Genomic DNA, 23,792 nt, shown 5'->3' on the forward strand with positions numbered 1-23,792 from the left:
GATTGCTTGAGCCCAGGAGTTTGAGACCAGCCTGGCCAAAATAGTGAAACTCCGTCTCTACTAAAAATACAAAAATTAGCTGGGTGTGGTGGCACATGCCTGTGTTCTCAGCTACTCGGGAGGCTGAGGCAGGAGAATTGCTTGAACCTGGGAGACAGAGGCTGCAGTGAGCTGAGATCGTGCCACTGCACTCCAGCCTGGGCAACAGAGCAAGACTCTGTCTCAAAAAAAAAAAAAAAAAAGCCTGGCATGGTGGCATGTGCCTGTGGCCTCTCAGGAGGATAAGGCCGGAGGATTGCTTGGGCTCAGGCAGTCAGGGCTTTGGTGAGCTGCGATTGTGCCGCTGTACTCCCGTCTGGGTGACAGAGTGATACTCAGTCTCAAAAAAAAAAAAAAAAAAAAAACCAGAATAGTGCTTACCACTTGTTTTTGTTTCCTCATCTCTAAAATAGGGACAATAATGTCATGTAATTGCTTGCTTCTATAGAGCTCGATGACAACACTAGATAGTGAGATAGAGACATCTGAGAGGGAGCTGTGTTTCTTCTAGTTCTCTAGACCATGTGGCCCTTTAGTAGTCCAGCCTCTCCCAGGACCCTGGTGCTTTAGGGAACACTCACGTTGAAGTGGCCCAGGCATGGAGGAGTCCGTCATGAAGCATCAGAGCTCTTAGAGAAGAGTGACTGTCTTCCTTTAGGCAAGATATTTCACATTCCTCTGTTTGTGGAGGCCAAGTTGGCTCTCAACCCTGCTCCCAGCTCACCACCTTGGCACCTCACAATCTCCCCAAATCGTGTTAATCCTGTCTTCCATCTTTGCTCTTGTTATACTTCCTTGCCTCAAATCACCACTCACTTTCTCTCTGCCAACACAGATTCCATCACAAGCACTTGGGAAATGAGTGAGCTCCAAGTTTTCCAAAGGATGTTCTGGAGAATCCTGGCCTTGCCAGCTACAGGATACAAAAGATGGGTTCTGCAGGCATTGAGGCTTGGAAAACACTGGATCTTATATTTCTCAGCTCCCCAATAATTACACATGCACTTGCGAATTAAAGGCCCCCAAAAGTTCTGCCATTCAGAGCCCTATTTTGCTCTGTGTTATTCAGATTTCCCAAACATATCTTGACAGTAAAACAGTTTTCTTATAAAACAAGACTTCTCAGAAAAAGTGACCACTGAGCTGAGTTCTGGAGGGGTGTAGGAGGAGAAGGGAGCAGAGAAGGAAGCAGGAAGACAGGAGGATTGATCTGGCTGGAAGACCAATCAGGGAGGACTACATTTAAGATCTGAGGGCCATGGAAGCCTCCTGAGGGCTTTCGGCAAAAATGTAATATCAGTTTAGCATTTATAGAGATCACTAGTTCTCACTTTATAAAGATCACTAACTCTCACTACCTGGTTTGATCTTTATTTTTTGATTGAAGACCTATAGTGAGGAAAACATGTTGCATTATTACCTAACATCTATGCACACATAACAAAAATTTCATAAAATGGCTCTTATTACATGCAATGCCCATTAATATTTTATATTATTTTTTCCTCCTTTGAGAAGTCACTTTTAACAATCTATTTTCATCATGCAGGTAAGCAAAGATGAGGACCTGGATTTTATTTGAACGCAGATGTGTGGAGACCCCCGTCTTCTTCCTGATATTCTGTATGAATAGATGAGAATGCTCTGCTTTCAGACAAGCAGAAGAAGCCATGTCTTGTTCTTCTGCTAAGGGGCGGTTACTCATTTAACCTCTGTGTATGGGTTCTCTTGTCTTTTGTCACAGGTAGAAGGTTGCAATATCATTGAGGGCAGAAAGCAAGTCTTAGATTTATTTTATTCACAAGGACAGTACTTGGCACATTGGTGGACATATCATGCATGTATCAAACACACTTATTGATTGCACTGCATTGCACTGAATTGACAAGTCTTCACCCATTTCAGGGTGAACGTCTTCTGCTTCTGTGCTTGTTGGCTGAGGAACTGACTTCTTGCATCACTGGAAGGAACCCCTGGACTTCCTGCGGCTTAATCCCATGTGGTCAAACCTCCCATCCGGTGAGGTCCATGGAGACAGTGCCCATATTCACGTTTTTCTCCCTTTCTTCCCCCAAGGATCCCTCCTGTCTTTTTATCCGTTCCAGGGCTACCATCTGCTCTCACTTCTGAGGTCTCTTTACATGGGTAATAACAGAGTAGGGCTCAGTGTCCTCAGCCACTTCCTTCTTGCTGTCTCTGAAAACAAGGGGGTTAGCCTTTTTGGTTTAAAGCCTTCACTGCTAAACATCCAGAGGAACAGAGTAAGCAATAAACTATCAAGTAGGGGTGTCACAAAAATGATTCTCAGAATCTCACACAATTTTCCCTCTTGCACCTATAGCAGTTTGTTGGTGACCTCCCTGCTACACTTCCAGAGAGTGAATTTCACCAAGGTTCCCTTCCCCCTACGATTCCCTCTCCCCAGATTAGATATTCCACTTCTTGCCTGGAGGTCTGAAGGCACAATTAATAGTTGAACAATTAATGAGTTAGTCACTATCCAAGTGTTTGAAGTCTGAAGTGATCAGGACATTCCAGAAAAGTGACTGTTTTTCAGTGCTTCTCTTCCCTTCCTCTACCCGTGAAATAAGTTACCTCAGGCCTGAAAGAAAACCAAAGTGTGGTCCACAATATTTCTTACTTTCATCTATTCACTCAGACAGTATACATGGGTAACTCCAGTTGCAAGTCTGAAAAATCTAGGACATTAGGGCTAGTGTTGGTCAAATTCCATGATGATAACTTCTAGAAGCAAAAGGTGTAGTCCAGGGAGAAAGAAAAAAGCTTCCCAGTCCCCAGAGAGGAGCTGCCTAGCTCTAAGTGGCATATGCATTTGATTAACCCAATCCGCCCACCCCCAGGACTGTTGCCTTCTTTAGAGTTCATATGCTCAGGACTCCCTGTCAGAAGCCAGTAGGTTATAAATAAAGCTCATTTGCACCTGCCTAGGGTGTTGGAGAACAGCTGCCAGCACAGTGATGACAGTCCTTGTTTGCTTCTGGTGGAAACACAGCTGGTTTTCCTGTTCTTCCTTCTGTCTGTATGTCTAATTTTTCTACCAAAAAAGTCACATATTATTTTGTAATAAGGAATAAAATCACAGTTTGTCGTTGTGTTCAGAAGGAAGTGTTTCCCACTGTCTGCGTGTACCTCTCACACAGTGTCATTCTATTGTTTATATTTAAAAGATGATGTTTTGTTGTTTGTTTGTTTGTTTTTGAAAGGGAAAATCTATGAGAGAGACCATAGCCTGGGTTTTGGCAGCCCAGAGGTGAAGGGAGGTAGGCTAACGGGTATAAACACACAGTTAGCCAAAGAGATGAGCTCTATTGTTTGACATCAGACGGAAGTGACCATGGTTAGTGATAATGTATTACAGATTTCAAAGTAGCTAGAAGAGAGGACTTAAATTGTTCCCAGCACATAGAAATGATAAATATTCAGTGATGGATACCATCAAATACCCTGGTTTAATCACTACACATTCTACACAAGTAGCAGAATATCACACATACCCCATAAATGTGTAAAATATTATGTATAAATAAAAAATAAAATCTTAGCTCTTCCTGTTTTGCTGAGATGACCTTGCAAAAATCACTTTGAGCAGACGCATCCCCACTTGTGAAGGGGGCATGATACCTTCTTCACAGAAGGGTGAAGAACATTTAAAGTGCTCATTTGTGCTTAGAATGTTATACATGGCTCAATAAACATTTGCTGTTTTTCTGCTTTCTTTCTCATCCTGACCCTGAAATTTCTAAGTATCTTTATAAAGCAACCAGTACTCATTTTGTAGAAATTTTAGAAGGAGCCTCAACATTTATCCAGTCTGACTTCTCTGGAATCCTTCCCACAGCTTCCCTTTCCAAGGGACTCTGAGCCTTGGCAGAGCCCAGTCCATGGCTTCCTTGTGAGCAGGTGGCCTATTCCACGGTAGGACAGGTCTCACCATGGTAATAATGTCACTTGCTTTTTATTTAGCTAAAATTTGACTCCCTAAAATATTCAACCTATTTTAACCTCTAGATTCTCAATGAAGAACTAGTAAGGCTTCCGGTTCCACCTCTTAATCCTTCAGCTGTTATGTAATACTAGTACCAGGCAGGGCCATCGCATAATGTAGAGCTTGGTCCAGGCGTGGCAGAGACCTTCTTAAGTGACACAAAGCAAATGAATAATGAATCATGCCCCTGGCAATTGGCAAACTTTCCAATAGGGGTGTGTTTTACTGCCTCCCACACTCTAACTGCCCTTCCAACTGTGTCTTCTCCCCATTCAACTCCTCAGGACCTTTTCTCTCCCTCTGTACCCAATGCCGACCTTCTCTTCCCCTTAGCCCTCTTAGTGAATGATGGTTTATTTATTTCTATATGGAAGACATAGCTGAAAGGGTTGATTAGGAAAATTGTTTTTGCTAATTCCATCACATCGTGTAGGGAAAAGATAGAACTTAATTACTTAATTGGGTAACAAGTAGAGAAATACAGCAATCAGACAATAAAATGAACAATTACTTTTTTCCTTAAAAAATTATTGTAAGTCTGAGCTCAATGATACACAACTAGACCATCAAATTATTTTCATATTGAGGAAAACAGAAACTCTTTTGGATAACCCTGCATTCCAGGCTTTTGGTGGAAAAGACAAAGACATGCACTGTACAGCGTTAAGTACTTGGGAGACATGATTTTAACCAGGATGTAACTCAATTATATTAGTGACTTATAAAGAGTCTGGAGAAAATATTTCTTTATTTGAGCATGGACACTGTCAGATTAAAGGTGCAGTGGTTCTAAATGCTGTTTGTTCCAGCCCTGTCTTCGATTGCAACAATGTGAGTGTCTTGTCTGTGCTGGTGGATTATTAACAGAGGTTATTGGTCTCCATGGCAAAGCGATTGAATGATTGCTCTGAACGTAATCTCATTTATGGGGGTGCAAAAAAAAAAGCACTTCAGGTCAGGGAGAATGTATAAATGTCCGTCGCCATCAAGGTTCTGCTATTTTTTAGAAGCTGAAGCGACTCCAAGGACGCAGTTCATAGAAATTTGGTTCTCAGCCCCAAAATACTGATTGAATTGGGCACAATTACAAGGACTTTCTGGCCAAAAACCCTTGAAGAGGCCCCGTGAAGGAGGCAGTGAGGAGCTTTTGATTGCTGACCTGTATTGTACCACCCCAGCATGTGCACTGGGGGCTGTGCCAGATGCCTGGGGGGCACCCTCATTCCCCTTGCTTTATTTGGCTTCGTGGCTAACATCCTGTTATTTTTTCCTGGAGGAAAAGTGATAGATGACAACGACCACCTTTCCCAAGAGGTCTGGTTTTTCGGAGGAATATTAGGAAGCGGTGTCTTGGTGAGTAGGGAAGCCTTAAAATCCCCCTAAGGGAGATTTCCCCTTCCCCCTAATCCTTTTAAAATCAGGTACTTATTGAACAGGGAGATATTTAGTTGGTAATAAAAGCTCGAGCATTGCATGATGAGAGGTCAATGCCTTAATTTATTTCTCCTTTCTGTTAGGTTCTGACAAGGACACATCAGCTAAATTTACTAAGTAATTAATTTCTAAACTTGGGTCGGCAGTTCTCATGGGTCAGTTGAGTGCCATGAACCGAAGTGAAGGTCACATAATTTCTTCACTCCAACCAGATAGTGCCCAAAACAATAACAACAACAAAGCCACAATGCAAACCCGCTAGAAAAGCAAATTGATTTAAAACCACCATGAGAAGCGGTTGTCGGCGCAGTCATCTTCCACTTAGGACCTAATGATTTCTTTACCTCTGGTTTCCAACGGAATTGGAAACCTCCATTTGAGAGAGTGAAAGGAAGAGAGACTCACTTTTCACGACAATTGAGGACAAGTTTCTTATTCCTTTTTCTAACACACCATCTAAATGGAAACTCAGATTTTGAAACCCTGCTTCATTGAAGCTGGTTAGTCACCCCAAATGGAACCTAAGTACTCCATAACACTCCATTACCCCTCCAGCCATGTTCTGTTACTTTGCCGTTCCCTTTGGGCCTCCAAGTCCCTCATTGTGGATGGGGCTCCTTATACAGTCAGGCAGGCTCGGGCCTTCCCTTCAACTCCTGGACTCTCTCTGAAATGCCTCTCTTGCTGGTAGATGATCTTCCCTGCGCTGATGTTCTTGGGCCTGAAGAACAATGACTGCTGTGGGTGCTGCGGCAACGAGGGCTGTGGGAAGCGATTTGCGGTGAGTTACCATGGGGGGCAGCTACTAGAATTACTCCAGGGTGCTCTGTGTTTTTGTGCTGGGCAACATGGGGATGGAGACAAGTTATCAGCTTCAGCCAGGACTCTGGGAGCAGTTGGTAAAGGGATAAAACTGTGATTTTTCCTGTCAGTGTGAAATAATAATAATTTTCCAAAATACCATAGCCCTCATACTTACAGGGTATGAATACAGTATTAGATTTTGCAAACCGACAGGGATGTCAGAACTGGAGATTCAGAGGGGTCCCATATGCAGAATGCAATCCTGGAAGGCAGAGATGGGGCTGCAGCATTCCTCTACCACTGAGAGGCCATAAGAACTTGGACAAGTCATTTCCCTTTTCTGGCCCTGAATTGCCTCATCTGCAAAGGGAACTTGGGACAGGACAAAAGATGGTATCCTCCCCTCCCCAGTAGGCTTCTAGATTCCTCACCCACACCACTTCCGTGTTCTCTATCTCTGAGGCCCTGCACCTCTGGCTTCCACTGGGCTCTGCCTCAGGACTTCTGCTTCCTCTCTTGTTTCATGCGGCCATCAATCTTTGAGTAGGTGAACTAGAGACATTAGGCATCAGAGTTCCAGGGTGCAGTGAAAAGAATGCTGGGACTTGGGGATAGGACCTATTCTACAATTGAGCAAGTCATTGTACTGCTCTGCCTCCCTTTGCTCATGTATAAAGCAGGAAGCTGAACTAGACCAGAATTTCTCAAGTATGGGACAAGCTCTGGTGCTACACAGATGTGCTATATCTTTCAACAGCATAGAATGTCATTCTCATTCAATTCTCCTTCAATCCTTTTGATACTTTAAAAATATATATATCTTATTTTGATAGACATAAGTCTTTCTTCTTTTCTTTTCTTTCTTTCTTTTTTTTTTTGTTTGTTTGTTTTGTTTTGTTTTGAGGCAGGGTCTCACTCTGTTTGCCCAGGCTAGATCTTGGCTCACAGCAGCCTTGACCTCTTGACCTTCTGGGCTCAAGTGATTCTCCCACCTCAGCCTTCCAAGTAGCTAGGAGTACAAGTGCGCCACCCCACCCAGCTGATTTTTTGTATTTTTAGTAGAGACAGAGTTTTGGCATATTTCCTAGGCTGGTCTCAAACTCCTGGACTCAAGCAATCCACCCACCTGAGCCTCCCAAAGTGCTGGGATTATAGGTGTGAGGTACCGTGCCCAGTCGTCTTTACTATTTTTTACCCTTCATAATCTCCCTTTATAACAAAGAGAGGACAAGTCTTAGCCTCCAGAAATGAATGCAACATTATTTAACTAAAATGCAATTATATTGTGTTTCTATCTGCCAGTGATTCTAATTTTTCATTCATGTAGTGATATAAATGAATAAAATGAGAGTTGACAAAAAATATTAAGAGTTAGATATATTGATGAGGCAGAAATGAAGCATAGTAGAACTAGAATTACTGGTCTGAAAAATGAGGAAGTCCAGTTTCTCCTGTAATCTCCCATGGTTCACATGTCCACCTAAAAGATTCATGAACCACAATAATGAATTAACCACATTTACTTTAACTTCCTAAAGGGAAAGGTGCATCAATCCATTCTGAAGCAGGATCCTTTTAACATTTCTTTCTTAGCATTATTTGTTCATTTATTCAATCAAAAAATATTGAGCATATGTGAAAGGCTGAGGTTGGTCCGATGTGCGTACATTACAGTTTCCATGTGAATTCAAAGGTCAAAGAAAATATAACATCATGAGTCCCAAATAAGTATTGATAATTGTTATGTTAACATTTAAAATCATCATTTACAAAGAGATTTTTTAAAACCCACAATTTAATATAATAATGTAATATATGTTTTATATAACAAATGATATTTTATGTAATTATAAATGAAAAGAAGATATTTATAACTTGTTTTCCCATTATACGTTGTGAACTTTTGGGGGATAGAAGTTGGAGATGAGGATTTTTTTTAAACTAGCAATTAAGAAAATAGGGATGAAAAGAAAGAAGAGGCATTTCTTTTAGAAATCTAACATTTCATGCCTGATGTTGAGTAAAAGGCTAACGACTGGCAAATATAAAATACAGGATCTTTTGTTTGCTTGATTTTTGTTTTTAGGTTTACATATAACCACAGTAAGAAGTGAAATAGCATTCTAAGTATTAAACAAAACTTGGTTTTTAAAATTAGATGTAAATGAAATCCAAGATGAAGGCAAAAAAGTTTGTTTTGTTGTTGTTTGTTTGAGATGGAGTTTCACTCTTGTTGCCCAGGCTGGAGTGCAATGGTGCGATTTCGGCTCCCTGCAACCTCTGCCTCCCGGGTTCAAGTGATTCTCCTGCCTCAGCCTCCCAAGGAGCTGGGATTACAGCCATGTGCCACCATGCCCGGCTAATTTTGTATTTTTAGTAGAGATGTGGTTTCTCCATGTTGGCCAGACTGGTCTCGAACTCCCAACCTGAGGTGATCTGCCCGCCTCGGCCTTCCAAAGTGCTGGGATTACAGGCATGAGCCACTGCCGGAAAAAAATGTTTTTATAAGTACATTTCATAAAAGAAAGTTTTGAGTCAATAGGATCTGAAATATTTGGTCTTCCCAGTACAAGTTGTCTGTGGGGGCTGTCTAAGCCTCTATGTGGAAGCTGCTGTTGGCATGAGTTGAGGGTAACTCCTCCACATAACCAACTGACTATCCAAATGACGAGGCAGTGTCCATCAAAGGACCAGCTGTGCCAGACTGTAAACTAAGGCACCTAGCACGGCTGCCCTGGGTCAGGGTCGACCACATGCTGAGTAGCCAGCAGAAGGATTTCTTGTCTTTGATTTTTTGTTTTATTTTGTTTCGTTTTGTTGAGATCAGGTCTCACTCTTTTCCCCCAGGCTGGAGTGTGATGATGCAATCTCAGCTCACTGCAACCTCCACCTCCTGGGTACAAGCAATTCTCCTGCCTTAGCTTCCTGAGTAACTGGGATTACAGGTGCTTGCCACCATGCTCGGCTATTTTTTTTTTTATTTTTAGTAGAGACAGGGTTTCACCATGTTGGTCAGGCTGCTCTCGAACTCCTGACCTCAGGTGATTCACCTGCCTCAGCCTCCCAAAGTGTTGGGATTATAGGCGTTAGCCACCGCGCCCAGCCGATTGTTTTGTTTTTTAATCAGCTGCCAATTTTTAAAAATTCAGAGATAGAATGTAAAGTATCTAGATACCTGACTTTTTTTCCCAAGAAATAAAAAATTAATCTGGCACCCCTAGCCTGCATTTTGGCACAACAGCAGCCTTCACTGGGCCTGCCTGAGCTCCATAGGGCCCACCCTGGCTGCTCTACTTAGTTAGGGTCCCTTTCCTGCCACCAAGGCCATTGAGCTCATGTCCCCTGCTTCAGACTCTTGTTTGTTTAATGTTATGTTCTGAGGCTTTGGAGCATCAAGCAATAATCATTTCTTTCTTTCTTTCTTTCTTTCTTTCTTTCTTTCTTTCTTTCTTTCTTTCTTTCTTTCTTTCTTTCTTTCTTTCTTTCTTTCCTTTCTTTCTTTCTTTCTTTCTTTCTTTCTTTCTTTCTTTCTTTCTTTCTTTCTTTCTTTCTTTCTTCTTTTTTTTTTTGAGGTGGTTGGGGATCTCACTATGTTGCCCAGGTTGGTCCCAAACTTCTGGAACTCCTGAACTCAAGAGATCCTCCCCACTCAGCCTCCTGAGTAGCTGGTGCTACAAGTGCTCACCACCTCACCTGGCTAATCATTTTTCCAAAATGAGGTATTTGCATTTTGTCAGACAAGAAGCAAAAACTACAGACTAGTTTGGAGAGAACTACACTGCTGAAGTTCTGAATTATTTTCCGAAGGCTCACGCATTCCCCTCCAGGCTCCAGCTCCTTCAGGGACATGGGGCTTCTGTGGAGCATTGCACAGGGAGCAGTGCACAGGAAGCCCTGCAGGTGGAAAGGCCTGTGAGGCAGACACAGACTGGGCCACCAGCTGCTAGGCTGAATCCTCTGTCCTCTCTACAGTCTGCTCGCTGTCATTTATTTTCCTGGCTCCTCTCTCTCTCCTCTCATCTTTATTATATCTTTCTGGAACATTCCCCAGAGGCCCACTGCACCATTTTCTTCCCTTTCCTTGGGTAGCAAAACCAAGTAGGAGATAGGAGAAGCAGGATGTGGTGGCTGCAGAGATAAAGCAAGACAATAAGCTGGAAAGAATCTTGGATCACCTGATTCATAGTTTCTTGGTAAAGCCGAGAAAATGGCTCTCCTCTGAGGCAGAGCGAGACTGAAGTTCAGCTCCAAAGACCTGCGCTCTTTGAAATAAATTAGGCTAAAGGAGAGCCGGAAAAAGTGAGCCCTGGAGCAAAAATAGTGAGAACCCTGGCCTGGGTTTGTTTTCAGGTCACAGCTTCATCCTCCTAAACCTCAGATTCCCAGTGGCTTCTTGGCAGCATATCAGTGGCTGGTCAACATCTCCTCCCCTCTAATCCTTCTAAAAAATGGATCTCTCAGGGCCCAGTGGGGCAGCAAATTAATTTTGTCAACTCGTTTATGTTAAGTATGTGTTTTATTAAGAGCCTTTTGTAAATCTTGGATTTGACTCAAAGGAGTGTCTTTAATAATGAGACCAAAGGTAGATTGATGAGGACGTGTGTTGGGTAGGCAAGCATTTCACTATCCTTAAAGCATATTAGATAGATCAAGGCCCACCCCACCCATAGGCAGGGTCAGATGATCAACCTCGGTGTTTTGAAGAAAGGTCTTGGTCATGTCCTAATGTAGTCTGTGTGCTGTGGTCAGCACTTCTTCCCGTGCCTGGCTCATCAGTGCCCCCTAGAGGTGCCTCCTGAGTGAGCATTTCTGAGGACTCCCTCTTGCAGAGGTCCTGCAGGCCAAAAGCATCCTTAATCTACCTCCTCATTCCTTGGAAATACGGCCAGCTTGAGGAAGATTTAAGAAAGACCATTCCTTTAGAAAAATGGAATATATTGAAAGAAAAAAAATAAAGTATGGAATTTTATTTCTTTTTTTCCAGATGCTTTCTCCTTAAGCTCCTATTTTTATTCTACTTCTACATATTTTATTTTTATTTATTTATATTTTGAGACAGAATCTTGCACTGTCACCCAGGCTGGTGTGAGTGGCGCGATCTCGGCTCGCTGCAACCTCCGAGTCCTGGATTCACGTGATTCTCCTGTCTCAGCCTCCCGAGTAGCTGGGATTGCAGGCGCCAGCCACCACGCCCAACTAATTTTTTTTATTTTTAGTAGAGACGGGGTTTCACTATGTTGACCAGGCTGGTCTCAAACTCCCGACCTCTTGATCTGCCTGCCTTGACCTCCCAAAGTGCTGGGATTACAGTCGTGAGCCACCACACCGACATCTTCAGTAAAGATTTTCTATGCTTCAAAATCCTCTGCTATAAAACGGATCATGGCAGTTACTATCTCTCATAAGGATATTGTAAGTTCTAGGGGAAGATTTTGCAAGCATTCGTGTGAGGGAAGAGGAGGGAACTACCAACTAAGTGCCTAGGGTATGGAGGACACATAGATCCTCAATAAATACTTGTTGGATAAATGAAGTAAGTGAACACCTAGGAGAGAAAATGGGCTTTCCATATTTATCACACTCAGTTCTCACAACAACCCTCTGAGTTCGGCATTAAACTCCTCATTTTATAAATGAGGAAACTGGGGCTCCTGCAAGTTAAGTTTCTGACTGCCACTTCCCCCACTCCCTTCCCAAGCCTAGCCCAGGCAAAAAATAGAGGATATTAATTTTTAAGAAGAAAAAAGACTTCAGGCAATCTCTATTCCTCCTTACTAAGGAGGAATGTCCATGCCCTCAGGATGTGCTTTGGCCAACATAAGCACCTACATGACCCCAGGACACACCATATGTGGAGACAGAGCTGGGATCTGATGGTACCTGTCTGTCTCCAGAGCCCAACAGAAAGGGAGGTCTTCAAGCTGGCAATTGGTGAATTAGGGGACATATGATTGCAGGTCTTCTTTCAAGGGAAACATTTGCAGTGTGTGCTATACACATTAACAATGTGAGCAGAATATGTGCGCTGAGCAGCTATGAGGGAATTAGCCAGTTGAATTTTTTCTCTCCAGAGTTATGCTCTCTGTATTTGTGGCAAGTAAGTGCATGTGAGGATATGATAACAAAAATACTATAATATAATAATGACATTGATCAAGTGCTTGCTAATGTCCTGGGAAATTACCCAAACCTTGGGAACAGGAAAAATAATTCTAGGTGTCCTATCAGTGAGGCACTGGGGATTGCTAGTAGCCTATCCCACCTGGGGATGATCTGATCTTCAAGAGGTGTGTACCTTTACTGGTTAGGCTATCTTACATATTATCGGTAAGGCAAGTACTTATTAATGAGCCTTATTTTACAGAAGAAGAACTGGAATAAAAAAGATTACTTCCCAAGATTGTGAGGGAGGAACCAGAACTCAGATCCAGATCCATCTGCCTGTAATCCATACCTTTGGCCACAACACAGTGGTGTCGTTCTTCACCATTTATACACTTAGACCAGGTACAGCATGCCCATGGCACAAAAATCACAAAGGAAGACTCCCTTATCTGATTCCAAAGTCTGCCAACTTCCCTTCTCAGAGGTCCCCACTGTTCTCAATTACTGTCTCCTTCCAGAGATATCCCAGGACTTTTACCTATTTACTATAAATAATACCAATTTTGAAGTGTCTACTCTCTAATGTAGTCAACTTGATCTCAAGAACCTTTCTTTTCTTTTTTTCTAGACAGGGTCTGGCTCTGTTGCCCCGGCGGAAGTGCAATGGTGCAATCTCAGCTCACTGCAACCTCTGCCTCCTGGGCTCAAGAGATCCTCCCACCTCAGCCTCCCGAATAGCTAGGACTACAAGCACACACCACCACCCCTCATTAATCTTTTTATTTCTTGTAGAGATGGAATTTCACCATGTTGGCCAGACTGGTCTCAAATTCCTGGGCTCAAGCGATCTGCCAGCTTTGGCCTCCCAAAGTGCTGGGATTACAGGCGTGAGCCGCCAAGCCTGGCCTTTCTTTCTTTTAACATTTTGTGTCATGAAACCCATGATAAATTGAAGTTATTCTATGCTGGCTTTTCGACTGACCATATCTCTAAGAATTGATTCTAGAGAATTTGTCACTTTTAAGACTTCCCAATGTGAAATAACTTAAAGCAACATGACTCAGCATGTATCTTGCTTCCTGTGATTTATCCATAAAATGTGCCAAGACCCCCCTCCTTCATAGAATCTGTTTTTCTCTGTGACCACCTAGTCTTTCACAAGGACAGCTCAATCTGCCATATGTCAACAAATGTTTCCAGACCACTCAGAACCTATTTCTGAAAGGGCAGTAGGTAAGCATTAGAAGAAACTGCCCTAAGTGTAAGATTTCACTTGCTCTAGTCCTAGAGTTATACTAGCTGTATCTAACGGAACAGAAATTTAGTTGGAGCATGGAGGTAGCTAAGAAACAGGAAACCAGCCATATAAGCTCTCAGTAAGAATTGTAGGCCAGGTATGTTGGCTCAGTAATCCCAGTACTATAATCCCAGTACTTTGGGAGGCCAAGGAAGGAGGATGGCTTGAGACCAGGAGTTCGAGAACAGCCTGGGCAACACAGTGAGACCCATCTCTATTTAAACTAAACTAAAAAAAAAAAAAAATTGTAGCAGCATTTTCCAAAGTGTTTTCTTATAAGCACTCACGGGAAAAAAAAAAAAAAAAAAAAAAAAAAAAACTTATGGGATCCAATAAGAATGGAAAACTGCAAGTAACATGGATACTCAACTGCAGATATAAGGCAAATCTGAACATAAAACCATGTCTTATTTTCCCATGAAGAAACTTCAAAAAAGCTCTTTTTTTGAAGTTAATAATATATAAACTTGCAGTGACATAAACATATTTTAAATCATATTATATAAAATATGAAATAATTTTAATATATTGATTGTGAACTGACATTTCTCCTATTTATTTATTTATTTTTTGAGACAGAGTCTCACTCTGTCGCCCATACTGGAGTGCAGTGGTGTGATCTCGGCTCACTGCAACCTCCGTGTCCCGTGCTGAAGCAATTCTCAGCCTCCTGAGTAGCTGGGACTACAGGCGTGCACTACCATGGCTAGCTAATTTTTGTAGCTTTTCTAGAGATGAGGTTTCACCTTGTTGCCCAGGCTGGGCTTGAACTCCTGGGAGCAAGTGATCTGCCCACCTCAGCCTCCCACAGTGCTGGGATTACAGGCTTGAGCCACTGTGCCCCGCCCATTTATTTTAAAATAAATAAATATTCATGTTTCTTTTCATCAATGTCTTTGCTACTACTAAAGACACACTTTGAGCCATCAAAAGGCTCCCACAGCACATCTTCTTTTCCATTTAAGTTTGAATACAACATTTATATGTCTATGCATGATGTTGTCAGGGAAAATTTCACCGTTAGTCACAAATATCAACTCTCAAAAGGCAAAGACAATGTTCAAGCATTCCTCCTACAGGTATATAGTAATGATCTCCACAATTATCAACACGAAGTGTGCTTATTTTAGAATGCCATTTATTTATTTATTTTATTTTTTTGAGATGGAGTCTTGCTCTGTCACCTAGGTTGGAGTGCAGTGGCGCAATCTCGGCTCACTGCAAGATCTGCCTCTCGGGCTCAAGCAATTCTCCTGCCTCAGCCTTCTGAGTAACTGAGATTATAGGCACAGGCCACCTCATCCTGCTATTTTTTTTTTTTTTTTTTTTTTTTTTTTTTGAGATGGAGTCTCGCTCTGTTGCCCACACTGGAGTGCAGTAGTATGATCTCAGCTCACTGCCACCTTCGCCTCCCAGGTTCAAGCAATTCTTCTGCCTCAGCCTCCTGAGTAATTGGGACAACAGGCGCGCACCACCGTGCCCAGCTAATTTTTTTTATATTTTTAGTAGAGGTGGGGTTTCACCATATTGGCCAGGCTGGTCTTGAGCGCCTGACCTCGTGATCTGCCCGCCTTGGCCCCCCAAAGTGCTGGGATTACAGTTGTGAACCACTGCGCCAGGCCTAGAATGCCCTTTAAAAGGTTTGTTAACTATAATATCAGAACTAGGAACTATGGGGTCAACTTTTTTATAATAATTAATAAATATGTGTTAAGAAAAAGTTTTTAACACAATTCTGTCATCTAACAATGATTGAGTTGTTTCTGATTGATGTCTTCTCTGCGCAGTACTTGGTTGTTCAAAATAAAGTGTTTGAGGAAATACCTTATTGCCTGATAGATGAAATAAGGACTCAACTCTAAGGTAATTCCCTCATTTCTGAGGAATATATGAGAGTGAATGATTTTCCTTATATTCCAGCATACATAGTAGATTTCCTTCTCAGAAGGTAACACAAATTCATGTCTCATAAGTACTATATTTTTAGAAGTGCAGCAGGAATGAAACTTATTTATGTAATCCAGCAATTCTCAAACTTATTCAATCATACATCCTTTGGAAAAGAGATTGCCTGTTCTAATATGAGAAATTGGCCAAAATGTTCACTTACTTCTGACCTAGGTTAAAGTCATGAATGTTCTTGCTGCTGAGAGTGGATTTAGATACCCTAAGCATAAACGATAAGGGAAAAAATCTAAACAGTTAGTAATATGAAACCTTAGCCATTGAAAACATGCAACAAGTCGTTATCCAGTGACTTTGATAAGCTAGGAAGAAGAAAAACTGTAAGACTATGCTAAGTTTGGAACAATGCCCTATCTTCAAATAACTTATTGTTCGTGACTTCAAGGAACTTATGCTCTATTTGGAGAAGACAGCCATAAAAAGCTATGCATTAGCTGGGCATGGTGGTGGATGCCTGTAGTCCTAGCTCCTTAGGAGGCTGAGGTGGGAGGATCACTTGAGCCTAGGAAGTTGAGGCTGCAGTGAACCGTGATTGCACCACTGCACTCAGCCTGGTGACAGGGCAAGACCCTGTCTAAACAACAACAACAACAAAACCCTATGCATTATTGTATTAGAGGCATTGTGCTGTGATAGAAGTCTGTGCAATCTAGAGCACAGGGGTTGGAAGAGATGAAGAATGAAAGGTCCGTTCTACAAGGAGAGTCAGACAAAGCACATGAAGTTAGAGCTCGGTATTAAAATGTTGCATCAATCAGATGAGTTGGCAAAAGAGTTAAATTTTCTATTAAAAAGAATTTTTTAAAAAGTCGCATCCAAAATACATTGATTTATGATATGAAAATGGATACCAGCTAAAGTAGAACTCCATTATTGCATAGATTCCAATCACCCAGGCACAATCAGGTCCTCTTCACCTTCAAACCCCACCCCATCCCAGATATGTACTATGATAATATTGTTAATAACGTGAAAGGGGAAAGGGAAAATAGCTGACGTTTAACTTAGGTTGCCATGTCTAATGCTCACAATAGACATTTTAGGTGGGCTCTATCACTCCCATTTTAAGATGATAAAACTAAAGCTCTGAGGACACATTCATTATGCAAAGTCATTACATCAGAGAAGACTAGCAAAGCTGAGATATGAGCCTGGGTCTGGGTCTGCTGACTTTAAACCCTGTGCTTTGTCATCAAAGCAATAAAGGTAATCGTTTTCTACCTGTTTCTCCAAAATTTTAAATGTTTTCATGCTACTTTCTAGTTACTGTCTAGAATGGATATTGCAAAAGTTCTTAACATCCCTGGGCCTACGTTTTTTCATCCGTAAGAGGGAGTTAACCTAGTTGGACTCCAGGATTGCTTCTGCCTTTTGCAGTCAGTAATTCTATTTTGATTTTAAAAACCAAAAAAAAAAAAAAGGTAGTCTAATCTGTTTTTCATTAATTAATCTCCATCATAGAAAAATATTTAAAAGAATGGAATTTTTTGGATTGTTTAACCTAAAGAAGAGAAAACGTTCCAAGGGTGGAAGGGGTGAAAGATGTCAAGGCAATCTTCAGATATTTTAAAGACTGATGCTAAATGGAAGACCGGTTAGACTTGATCTTTTTGGCCTCAAGGAAAGTAATGAGGGCCTGTGAGGAGGGGCTCTAAACTTTTACTCTTTTTCGTAAGTAGAACCTGCCTGTCACTTGAGGCACCATAGTGACTGGCCTTAGCAGGATAATTTGACCAGAAAACTTTTAAGATTACTGCCGGGCCAGGTGCGGAGGCTCATGTCTGTAATCCCCGCACTTTGGGAGGCCAAGGCAGGCGAATCAACAGAGGTCAAGAGTTCAAGACCAGCCTAGCCAACATGGTGAAACCCTGTCTCTACTAAAAATACAAAAAATAGCCAGGCGTGGTGGCGCATGCCTGTAATCCCAGCTACTCAGGAGGCTGAGGCAGGAGAATCGTCTGAACCTGGGAGGTGGAGGTTGCAGTGAGCTGAGATCATGCCATTGCACTCCAGACTAGGCAACAAGGGCGAAATTCCATCTCAAAAAAAAAAAAAAAAAAAAAAAAAGATTACTGCCAATCCTAAGGTTCTTTGATTCTATCATAGATTGGCTTTCTATATCAGCCCTGGGGAAGAGAGTTTAACAAGATTAAAAGCCCGTGGCTCAAAGGTAACAGAATCAACACCTCCATCATCAATGAAAACGTGAAAAAGAAATGGAAATGGGAATGAAGAAGGGAAAAGAAGATACCAAAATTCATTCTAGAAGACTCCACAGGCCCCATCTACTGTAAAGACTAGCTCCTACCCCATAACTTCTTCTAGTCACCATGTTCAACAGCAGGTGGATTAGGTTTGCTGAGTGTATCTTCTGGACCACCTGGAGAATTTGACTGTCTCTCTTCCTCTCTTTCAGATGTTCACCTCCACGATATTTGCTGTGGTTGGATTCTTGGGAGCTGGATACTCGTTTATTGTCTCAGCCATTTCAATCAACAAGGGTCCGAAATGCCTCATGGCCAATAATACATGGGGCTACCCCTTCCACGACGGGTAAGACCACACCCTGCAATGCCCACCTGTCACCACAAGGGGCATGGGCAGATAAATTGCCCAAGGGCAGACCACACACAATGTCATGTCTTCATCCTTATGCAAGTCTCAGGCTTGGTGCTCCTTTGCGGCAGAGCTGGAGTTGTGGAGTACAGCAAAGTTGCATAGAATCTCACTTCGAATTGCTCCTTTGACAGATCCCAGGAGAAATAACTAAAAGAGGATGGATGCCTCCTTTAGCCTGAGGGAAGGAAGAGATTTGTTGTGTCATCACTTGCACCTAAATATTTATTAGCAGCAACACAAGGCAACTAATAGTATTAATAAACAGAGTAATAGTTTTCTTTGCAAATCTTATAATAGAAAACAAGAATAATTATCCACTAACTGGGCCCAAGGGCTTTCACTAATACCCCAAATTGCCTATAATTAAACAATCATTTAAGTGCAAATGTACAGAAAATGACATTGAAATCATTGTAGGTTTCTCATGTTAATGGTAATAGCCTCATTAAAATAACATTTCATATTTTCATGGTACTTTGTAGGCTGTAAAGACCTTTATCCCACAAATTTATAATTTAATTTAATCTTCATAGTAACCTCAAGAGGTAATTACTCTGTGCCAAGGCAGGTTTAATAAGTTCAACGAGCTTCAAAGTCACATTGTTAGTCGAGGACAGTGCCAGACTCAAACTCAGGACTTCTAACTTCAAGTCTTAGCCTTTCATAGTACACATCTTTCTGTCCTGCACTGACCAGGACAGCACTGTTCAGTCCAGCAGCCAGCAGCCATGTGGAACTACTTAAATTCAATTTAATTTAAATGAAATAAAGTTAAAAATACAGTTCCTTAATCACACTAGCGATATTTCAAGTACCCAGCAGCCATATAGGGCTTGTAGCTACTGTATTGAATAGCACAGATCTAGAACATTTCCATCATGGTAAATGGATCTGTCAGGCCAAGCTGCACTAGACTTTAACCTCCAAGGGGGCTTGGAGCATTTTTGGTTCATTCACCATCTCAGCCCCTCTGTCTGACAGGGACTGGCACATCCCACAGAGTCAGGAAATATAATTATCAGGTCTTCCTGCACATGAAGAATGGATTCATGTCTAAAAATAATCTGTAGAACACCAATATATTAACTCAAACCTCTACGTATTCATTTACTGTGAGAGTCTAAAGAACCTTAAGAATGGCTTCAGGTTGGGGAAGTGAAGGGGCCTAGTTCTCTGTGATACACAGTCTTGGTTTGTTCACAGATGTCCCATATGAAACATCCTCACCTTTCTCATAGTTAAGCAATACAAGGTCTCTAACATCCTCATATCTTGTGCAGCAGTTTCCAAATACATTTAGTCTACTGTGTGAAAAGCCCTCTTATCATGCAGAGAGGACTGCTGGGGCTACGCTACCATGGGGTTGGCTTGCTTGAGCATCGAACTCAGATCCCAGCAGGCTGAGCCCCTCAACCCGCCCCCATTGAGGCTCTTCCCCTGACAGCTCACTCTCGCCACCTAGGGGTGTGTGTGTGAAGCTACAGATAATGTCTTGCTTCAAGGAGCCCTCTATTAATTCCAGCAACAACATCAATGCTGCAGTAAACATATTTTTCTATTTTTTCTGTTATGTGAATAATACTACCCTAGAAAGTCAAAGTCAGTTGAAATAAATCTATGTCCAAAACAGAGGAGGGAGAAAGAAAACACAACAGATGCCAAACAACACTCCAAAGCCATACAATGGCCTCACATGTTCTGACTGCAGAACTTAACACCCTCCCCTCACACACGCACACCCTGCTTGGGATGGGATGGGATCAATGCCCAAGGTCAGGAGTGACAGCTGGCCTGTGCGCCACCCCACGAAATGCCAAACTGAGGGAAGGACAGGAAATCACTTTTTGAAGTTCCCCATATTAGTACTTCTGGGGAAGCAAGTTTTCATTCTCATTGCAGCCATTTATTGTGCATTGCTCTGTAATAGATACTTTCAACTATGTTATTTTATCTACCCCTCACAAAAGCAACTAACTAGTATCAAGAACAGGTACCAGATTATAAATATTTAATAATAAAAACAGAATAGGGTAAACCTTGCAGGCAAGCGGGAACATTTCAGAATTCTCTATTTATCTTCTGTTCACTGTACAGCTTTGATAATTACCTGAAGGGAGAATGATTTGAACACCAAGACATCTGTACAGCTGCTTCAAACTATAATGTGATCAAAAATTACTGTACAGGGATGTATTACAAAACCGTATATATCACAGTTTCCAGATGATTTATGGGCTATTTAAGAATGATTTTGACTACTTATGTTTTAATTTAGTCCCATGTAAGATGTAAGGCTGCTCTTTGTGCAAGGTATAAAATATGCCATGATGGCTACAGGAAGGGCATTCAGGGGATGGGCCCAGGTCTCACTGTACCCTCTTTGCCATCTGGCAAACCTTCAGCAGCATTCTGTTGTCTCCTCAAATCCTGTTTCCTCCCTTCTGAGACAAGAACTCACATTCCTTTTTGATATTATCTACCACTGTCAGCTCCAAATCTTCCCTCTGACCGCAGAAGTTCACCTTGAATTTCTTACTGCAGTAATTGAACTTTCTATTGCTTGGTGTTTTCAGTTAACAAAGTGCTGTTACCTACATTGTTTCATTTGATCCTCACAAAAAGTTCATGAGATTATGTAACTCTCCTTCAGAGGCAGGATAGTCGAGGCTCCGAGAGGACAAGTGACTTCACAAGAGGAATACAGTTTCTTAATGGCAGAAGCTCAAATCCAAGTTTTCTCACTCGAAGTCACAGTGTTTTTTCTTTTTTTTTTTTTTTTTTTTTTTTTTTTTTTGTGAGACGGAGTCTCGCTCTGTCGCCCAGGCTGGAGTGCAGTGGCCGGATCTCAGCTCACTGCAAGCTCCGCCTCCTGGGTTTACGCCATTCTCCTGCCTCAGCCTCCCGAGTAGCTGGGACTACAGGCGCCCGCCACCTCGCCCGGCTAGTTTTTTGTATTTTTAGTAGAGACGGGGTTTCACCATGTTAGCCAGGATGGTCTCGATCTCCTGACCTTGTGATCCGCCCGTCTCGGCCTCCCAAAGTGCTGGGATTACAGGCTTGAGCCACCGCGCCCGGCCACACAGTGTTTTTTCTAGAACACAATTTATATTGACTCATACTGTCTGCTTTTTGCCTAGATTCCCTGTTGGCAAAACTCATGGGATTCTACCTCCTACTCCTTTTACTATACTGTACTATACTGGTATCTGATAGTTTAAAAGGGTCTGTGGAATCTTCTTATCCAATCAGCATATAGTGACTGTTGTTATAGCTGGAAACCTAACACTCATACACAGCTGCTCAGAGACTAGAAAGGATCAGTCACTTGTATGAGCCAAAACAAGAAAACTCGAGACAGTTGTCATTTGTTCCTTATTACCAAAGGGCAGCCGTGGTGGCAACTGCTTCTTCTTCTTCTTCTTCTTCTTCCTCTTCCCTCCCTTCCTTTTCTTCTTTTCCTTCTCTTTTTTCTTTCTCTTCTCTTCTTCCTTTTCCTTCTTCTTTTTCTTCCCAATGATTAAGTGCTAAGTGTTTTTATGTGCATTATCTCACCTATCTTCCTCATAAATCTGAGAAGAATTTTTATCCCTGAAAGAGAAAAATGAAGCTGAAAAAGGTTAACTTTCCCAGGGCTCCATAGCTAGTAATTAGTAGCAGGATTCTTTTTTTAATTGGCTGAGAGTGGTGGCTCATGCCTGTAATCTCAGCACTTTGGGATGCTGAGGTGGAAGGATTGCTTGAGCCCAGGAGTTCAAGACCAGCTTGGGCAACATAGGGAGAACTCCCCACCCCACCGCCCCTCTACAAAAAAAGAAAAAAATTTTTTTTTTAAATTAAAAAATTAGCTCGGCATGGTTGTGCATGCCTGTAGTCCTAGCTACTCCAGGTGCCTGATGTGGGAGGATCTTTTGAGCCCAGGAGGTTGAGGCTGCAGTGAGACATAATCATGCCTCTGCATTCTAGCCTGGGCAACAGAGCCAGACCCTGTCTCAAAAAAAAAAAAAAAAAAATATATATATATATATATATACACACACACACACACACACACACACACTATTTATATATCTACATATACACATATCTACTTTTATATATAGGTGTATATATACACCTGTGTGTGTGTGTGTGTGTGTGTGTGTGTGTAGTAAGTATCTTATTTTGTGCTGAAGCCTATCCCAAACATGGAACAAAAAATGAATAGACATGGTTCCTGCCCTCTCAGCATGTGGGTTAGGGTGAACACATGGAACAGATCCTCACAATGCAGAAAGTGTGAGATGGAGAAGGAGTGTGGGGGAACCTTCTTCGAGAAGGTGACGTGGGCTGATTTTGGAGGATGAGCAGAAGTTTGCCTTCCAGTGAGGGAGAAGAAACCCATTTCAGGCATGAAAAGGCTGACATGCTTAGGGAACATCAGAGCACTGCGTGGCAGAAGCTCAGTGTGAATGAGGAGAGATTTGCAGAAGGGACCACCACACAATGTGGTGAGACTGAGAGGCAGCCAGACCTTCAGGACATCAGGGCACAGCAGAGGACTTCAAGCAAGACATGGCATGGCTACTTTGGACTTTTAGAGGCATGATGGTGCTAGTGATGTGGAAAGTAAATAGGAGGGTTCAGGAACTAAAGAGAGATAAAAGCTGGCATCATAATCCAGATAAGATGGTGGACATCACCCAGGCAGCAGAATTGGGGCTTAAAAAAGACAAATTTCAGAGAGTGTTTGAAATGGAGTCATCAGGTTTAGGTGTGAGGAGAAAAGGGGAAGCTAATCAAGGTGGACTCTGAGATTTCAAATTTAGTGCACAAAATCCAGGGCTCTGCAGTGTCGTAGCATTTAGCACTGTTTTCCTCAGAAATGTTTGTTGATTATAATATTAAGGGAGGGAGCAAAGGTAGTTAACTTGTTCTGTCCTGAGAAGCATATTAAAGAAACACCCTAGAAGGAAAAAGAAACCTGGGCATTTTGAAATACACCTTCTTGGCTTCCTTTGAGGTAGAACCTCCTCCCATCCAAGGTCTTCCTCCCTGAGACAATTGGCCATCCCTCCCTTGACCCTGAGCTGCTGAAATGAAAGCAGCCTGCACAGGGTGTGGGGACAGCCATAGGAGGGGAAATAGAGGAAGAGCCAGGAGTGGTCAGTAGTCAGGGAGGGATGGGTCCACGCATGGCACTACTGGGCCAGGCTGCAACTCTCCACCTCCTTAGAAAGAGTCAAGGGCAAGGAGAGCACCCTCACATCTGTGGTTCAGACACCAAGACACTGAACTGAACACAGTTAAATGTTCTGCCTTGACATTCAGCTAAGACCATCTGCATTTGCACTTCAGAAATTACTTATTAGCAAGGAATATCACAAGCTGCTTTTGAACATATTCCCAAGAGCTGAAAGCCACCTTAATAGGATGATATTGGATTTGCACCATGTAATCTTAGCTTTCATGAACCAGAAACAGTTCACAAATGTTAGGAGCCAGTTTTGTCCTTGGCTGACTGAGGGTCTAGCCACACCTCTGCCG

The 23,792-nt window shown here is 42.2% G+C and overlaps 1 protein-coding gene across 1 annotated transcript in view; it reads left to right on the forward strand.

Moving 5' to 3' along the window:
- The first annotated feature begins 4,317 nt into the window (after positions 1-4,317).
- TM4SF4 (transmembrane 4 L six family member 4) overlaps positions 4,318-23,792 on the forward strand; it is a 28,397-nt gene continuing 8,922 nt past the window's right edge. The window contains exons 1-3 of the mRNA XM_023215407.2: positions 4,318-5,398; positions 6,171-6,260; positions 18,067-18,203. Of these exons, the coding sequence (XP_023071175.1) occupies positions 5,225-5,398; positions 6,171-6,260; positions 18,067-18,203 (401 nt within the window). The 5' untranslated portion in view covers positions 4,318-5,224. The remainder of the gene's footprint in view (positions 5,399-6,170; positions 6,261-18,066; positions 18,204-23,792) is intronic.

Source organism: Piliocolobus tephrosceles, chromosome 2 (assembly GCF_002776525.5).
Source record: "Piliocolobus tephrosceles isolate RC106 chromosome 2, ASM277652v3, whole genome shotgun sequence".
Classification (NCBI taxonomy): domain Eukaryota; kingdom Metazoa; phylum Chordata; class Mammalia; order Primates; family Cercopithecidae; genus Piliocolobus; species Piliocolobus tephrosceles.